The sequence below is a fragment of the Pongo pygmaeus genome, chromosome 1 (genome assembly GCF_028885625.2).
Source record: "Pongo pygmaeus isolate AG05252 chromosome 1, NHGRI_mPonPyg2-v2.0_pri, whole genome shotgun sequence".
Classification (NCBI taxonomy): Eukaryota; Metazoa; Chordata; class Mammalia; order Primates; family Hominidae; genus Pongo; species Pongo pygmaeus.
In genome coordinates this window covers 86,825,136-86,831,135 of record NC_072373.2, presented here as the reverse complement: position 1 = coordinate 86,831,135, position 6,000 = coordinate 86,825,136, and the positions used below count along the sequence as shown (strand labels likewise).

At 40.2% G+C, this 6,000-nt stretch overlaps 2 protein-coding genes across 3 annotated transcripts in view; one reads left to right on the top strand and one right to left on the bottom strand.

Annotated features, from left to right (window-relative positions):
* Nucleotides 1-729: 729 nt before the first annotated feature.
* LOC134737867 (uncharacterized) lies at nt 730-5,840 on the bottom strand. Its single transcript, XM_063649444.1, has 2 exons — nt 5,349-5,840; nt 730-3,023 (listed from the first exon to the last, which is right to left on the bottom strand). Exon 1 carries the CDS (start codon nt 5,838-5,840, stop codon nt 5,433-5,435), a length of 408 nt encoding a protein of 135 aa, XP_063505514.1. The 3' UTR covers nt 730-3,023; nt 5,349-5,432.
* Nucleotides 5,584-6,000, top strand: part of NUF2 (NUF2 component of NDC80 kinetochore complex) — a 34,358-nt gene continuing 33,941 nt past the window's right edge. The window contains exon 1 of one of the 2 annotated variants that reach the window (XM_054478132.2): nt 5,584-5,792. The gene's annotated coding sequence lies outside the window, so the exon portion shown is untranslated. The other variant, XM_054478130.2, reaches the window with a different exon arrangement.

Genomic DNA, 6,000 nt, shown 5'->3' with positions numbered 1-6,000 from the left:
AAACATTAGGCAGGTATAAAACAATGACACTTGTTTGCTTTTGTAGATTTTGTATATATCTCATAATACAGTACATAGTTTCAAAGATTTTCTGTCTCATGCCCTTAATATAAAATGTGTGTTCATAATTTCACTTCATCTTGCTATTACTATTCATAATTCATATAAGTGAACTGAATGATGGCATCAATAATACAACCATAGAATTTGTAAACCAATCAATAACGTAATGTGGTGCTTGAGCACAGGAGTTTGAGGCTGCAGTAAGCTATGATGACACCAGCCTGGGCAACAGAGTGAGACCCTGTCTCAAAAAAAAAGCTAATATGATATAATATCAGATAGCATTTTAATATTCCACTCTATAGTGACTAGAACATCGTTGGAGTATTGCTTTCGGTATTAAGTCCACAAAAATCTAATGGAACACTTTTTATGTCATCTTTTTATTTCTCAGGAAATAGAAATACATTGGAGGAAAAGGCAAAAAGAACTAAAATATATTCAACAAAAAGAAAATTTCTTTTTCATTCTGACCTGCTAGTTTCCCTCCTCAGAGGCTACTACCATTACTTTGTTAGACGCATCATGTCTCAAAAGGAGTTCAGTTCAACAACAAACACTAATTGGGTGTGCAGTTTGTACCAGGCATGGTGTTAGGTGTTAGAACATCGAAGGTCATTAAGAACCAGCCCTGTGTAATAGTGGAGACAGGCACAAAACAGATCATTTCAATATAACATAAACTTTTATTTTTTTAAGTATGCAAAGAATCCATCTCAGACCTCTCTTTTTGAGTTTCAGAATCATTCATCCAATTGCTGTGTATCTGGACATTGTCATGTGTATGTTTCAAAGGCATGTTGAGCTAGACATGTTTAAAACTGAATCACCAGTTACCTCCCAAGTGACTCTGCCTCTGTGTTACCTAAATCAGAGACTGGCATCCCATTTATCTGGGTACTCAAGCCAGAAAATTTCATTCGTACTTATCAAGCATCTCCAGCATATAAAGATTTGTGCTAAGCTGTGGATACATGACAGCAAATAGGGTAGTCCCTGTCTTCACTAAAGCTTGTTTAAGAAACTCTATCCTTGATTTCTCCCACTTCTGCCCTCACAATTCAGTCACCAAGTTTTTTCACTTCTACTTCCTAAAATTCTTCTGAGATCTATTTCTATCCATACTGGCAATGCCCCAGTATAAACTGCCCTCTTTCTTTCCCTGGATTACTACAATTATCTCCTAACTGGTTTCCTTCTTGCTGGTATTGCCACCCTTTGAGTTCTTTTTCTCAGAGTAGCGATTCATCATCTAAATACTAACCTAATCATGTTGAAACCATTCAAAGTTACTATTAGCCTTAAGAAGCAGTCCAAACTTTGTGACATCATCACTAATGTTCTTCATGATCTGGTCCCTGTTTACCTCTCCACCCCTGTCTAGAATCTCTCAGTTCCTAGACTGTGTTCTTCTTCATAAACATTGTTAGCCTCTATCTAGAATACTTCTCTTTTACCCTTTCAATTCCTAGCTATTCTCAAGCATGGAGCCAATAAGACTGAACTGCTTTTTTTTTTTTTTTCTTTTTTCCCTATGAGAATGTAAATTCTGTCAGGAAATTATTAGATTGGTTATTGCCATATTTGCTTGTTCATTATTGTATTTCTAGTATCTAGCTCAGTGTCTGGCACAAAATAAGGGTTCAATGAATATTTTCTGAATGAATCCACAGATGTCAAGAAAGCAGAGAGAAAAGTCAACTAACTCAGACTATGGAATAAGGAAAGGCTTCTTGGAAGAGCCCTAAAAAATTAGTAAAGATAAGGAAGAGTCAGCCAAAGAAAACAAAGACAGTCCAGACAAAGTCAACAAGAATGCAAAAGGTCTCAGGTGGAAAGCAGCCTCATGAATGCGAAGTGGGTAGGATGGGAGATGGTACTGGAAAGGGAAACAAGACTGGGAAGGAAAACAGTGGCAAGATAATGAAGACCCTAGCACACCAGGCCACGGAGTTGGACTATCTTGAAGGTGACTGCAGAGGAAGATTAGAAATTTAAGGAGGCAAGTGAAATAGATTTACATTTGAGACTGGTCATTCTGGCTGCTACTTACAAGATGGATTTGGTAGTGTAGGTGGGGGTGGTAGTAGTTACAGCTGAAAGCAGTGAGATGAGATAGAATTGGGAGTGCAAATGAAAGCAAAGGACAAATTAGAGTTTGAAGGGCTTGTGAGCCTCCCAAAAGTCTGAACTTCAAGGAAGAGGTCAAGAATAGCAGTAGTTTTAGAATCCATGAGCAAATAGGTTAAAACAATGAGTGGACAGTGCTCACAGGGAAGATACAGACAGAAAACAACTCAAGGTTGGAACTTTGGGAAATACTATTTAATGGGTAGGCAGAGAAAAAAAGACCCCCAAGAAGCATGAGACAGGTAGAAAAAGATGGGAGAAATGCAAAACGAGTTTCAAGGAGGGTTTGATCAATGATACCAAATGCAGAAGAGAGCTCTAGAACAAGAAACAGTGGTCATACATTGGTGGAGGAAGTACATTTCATTTTCTGAGACAGACAAATAAGACAGGTGGATATATGTGGCATTGACAGAAGTGGAGAGGGAGGAAGTTATATATTGTATGATGGCTTTAATTTTCTCAATTAACTGGGAAAAAAGTACTGGGATTGTGTGTGGTCCCTATGGAATCTCTATTCATAAGAATGGGTGCCTGATGGCAAGTAGAGTGTAGGACCCAGTCTTAGTATTTCACCTATTCCTACCACATTAGACCAAGTGAATCAACTTTTTGTCCCTATTGATCTGTTAAACAAAGTAGAAATAACAATTTGGAAACCCTGTCACTTAAAAAAAGAGATTTTTTTAAAGCACTAGATATCACAGCATCACCACTTGCATTAAAGTCCTAGCTGCAGGCTGCCATGTTCTCTTTGGAGCACCCCCATCTTGTCACTCAAAGGTCCACTCAGTCCTGATAGGTCTGTCATCCAGAATTTAAAGTGCAGTCTAGAAAAGGAACATGAAATTAAAATTAGAAAGGCAATAGACACAACAAATTGCAGATGCATACGAATGTGTTATGTGCTTGAAACACACCTTAAGACCACTCTGGTCACTTTCTATTAAAGAGGGGAATTTAGGTTGGGAAGAGGAATGAAGAAAGGATAAAGTTTGTGAGAAATCACTGAAAGTTACAGGACAGGAAAATTACTGATGATAAAGGATTGTCAGGAGTCAGGGAAAGAGCTGAAGATGGAGACTGACAATCTGTCATATGTCACTTTGTGTCATTTTCTCCAGTGTTTCCAGCTAAGGATTTATAGACAAGATTCAGGGATAAGATTTTGACAGGCACCTGAGTCAGAGGCATCAGACACAGGAAGTTTGGATGCTGATAAATCATGCAGTCTAGGCTGTGAAGGGAGGTATTAGCAGGAGGGCTGACAGGGAAAATGAAATAGTAGGGCAAATGTAGCACATGTGAAGGTATAAAATTATGATGCTACAATCAGAAAGAATACTAAAGTTTTCTGCAATAGTCTGTGTTTTTATGGGTGATAACAAAACTCTTAGACTAATGTCTAGGGTGAGAATTCTGATGTTCCACCTTCTACCTTACACTGACCAGAATCAGGCAACTAAAAGTTTTAAAAAGTCAGATTTAACCTTCTAATTAAGGTAATTTGAATAAACACTCATTTTTTAAATAAATAATTTACTTCTAATATAACTCAATTTATCACATCAACAGTAATATTAACCCCCAAATAAACAATATTTATTGTCGATACAACAAAATGGTTGTCTTGCTCTTTTCTTCCTTTGCCTCATTTTTCTCTTTCTCCATGGTCCATTCTAATCTTGGCTTTCACATAAATCGCTTGTTTTTTTTTCTAGATCCTCAACAACAATTTAGACATTTGTTGAGCACTTGCCACTTGCAAGGTATTTTCCTAGGGACCATGTATAAATAATAATAGTCAAAATAACAGCTAATACTTTTCAAGTACTCACAATTTTGCCAGGCACTTAATTAAGCACTCTACAGGAACTAATTCACTTAATCTTCACGATATCCTATAAAGCAGATAAAACTGTCACCCTATTTTAAAGATGCAGAAACGAGCTCAGTTAGGTTAAATAGCTCACCTAAGTCCACCTAGGTAGTAAATGGTGTAATCAGGGATTTCAATCCAACTCCCTTTGACCGTAGAGATGTGCTCTCAGTCACTATGCTATGGTTCCCTTCCCTGCCTCTAAGGACATATGATTTGGTGGAAGTTATGCACGTATCAGTAATCAATTTGATTTGGCAAGTGTCAATGAGACAGGTCTCTTTTTTCTGCTTTCCTCACTGACTCTAATATTTTTTTAAAATCTATTTTCTTAACCTCCTTTTGAGTCTTACTAGATTCCGACTTTGAGACTTACATCAGTAAATAGACATTGAAAGGAAAGACACACAGCCCTGAACTAATGACATGAAATGTATTTTTATTTAGAATTGGTATAGACTTCACTATCAATAGGTTTAGTCCTTCAGGACAGGACAAAGCACCGGAATTTTTGTCTACATTCAATACAACCTTTCTAGCACTTTTTTTCACATAATTCAGTTCAGGCTCCCTATCCAACACACGACTGTCACCAGATGATGCTCTACTCTGTGACCAGATATAAGTCCTACTACGTCTTCTCGTGTCCCAAACCTCAACAAAACTTAATGGCTTTCTCCCCTGACAACTAGGCCTGCCATGGCTTCCTAACTTGTATTAAAGGCAGTGTTTCCACTCTTGCCAAAACAAACAAACAAATACCATGTAAAAAAAATACAGATTTCAGGGCCCGTTATCTGAAGAATGCAACTCACTCAGGAATGTGCAAGTTTGGGAAACAGTTCAGAGGGGAAAGCACTGATTGAAGAGGGAGAAGCTAAAATCAGGAGACCTGGTTTCTACTTTACAGTCCCACTTACTGTATAACTTCTAACAAATCACTTCTCTCTGAGTCCAGTTTTCATATCTGTAAAAGCGAGAGGATTTGACCAGATGAACTGTTATGTTCCTTCCACCTCTTGAAGTGGTGCTTATGAGCACAGAGTCAGAGGATGTGTGTTCGTATCCAAGCTATGATACTTGTCAACTACTGTGCGCAGAGAACTGCATTCTCTGATTCAGAGCCCTCACCCGAGGGGATGATAGTATCTCTCCACTCTCCCTTTTCTCCCCTTTAATGAAGTCTAAATGAGATGATGCTTACAAGCATCTAACAAAACCCGGCACATAATCAATGTTCAACAAGTTATTTTTACTCTGGAATTCTATAAATTACCTCTGTACTTCTTCCCTTGTCACCTGAACTTAGTGAAGTTTCCTTCACTTGGTTTTGCTCTTCAACTCGGACCCCGAAAACGCTCTAAACGCTGGCGGAAGTCACGCTGAGCTGCGCTAGACGCTCAACCCCGGTCTCTTCCCCGAAACCGCGGTGCTCCCACTTCCTACAGTCCGAGGTTCCGACTCGACGCCAGCTCCGCGAGCAATGGTTCCGCCCTGTGCCCTGCCCCTTCCATGACAACTCCAGCCCCACCGGCCTGGCGTCTCTTGAGCCCAACCGGCATCCGTCGCGGTTGGACTCGGGCTTGGCGGAATGGGGCGGGACTTCCAGTAGGAGGCGGCAAGTTTGAAAAGTGACAACGGTTGACGTTTGCTGATTTTTGACTTTGCTTGTAGCTTCTCCCCGAACTCGCCGTCTTCCTGTCGGCGGCCGGCACTGTAGGTGAGCGCGAGAGGACGGAGGAAGGAAGTCTGCGGACGCCTTCTCCATCCCAAGGCGCGGGCAGGTGTCGGGACGCTGGGCCTGGCGGTGTTTTCGTCGTGCCCAGCGGTGGGAGGAGACGGGAGAAACCAGAGCCTGGGAGGTAAGGGGCGGGCCCATCGTTACTTTTTATTTGATTTTAGCCCCAGAAACAACCAGAGCTCAGTTC

Excerpts from the sequence above, each read along its gene's own strand:
- LOC134737867 (XM_063649444.1), bottom strand. The coding sequence starts at position 5,840 with ATGGAGAAGGCGTCCGCAGACTTCCTTCCTCCGTCCTCTCGCGCTCAC.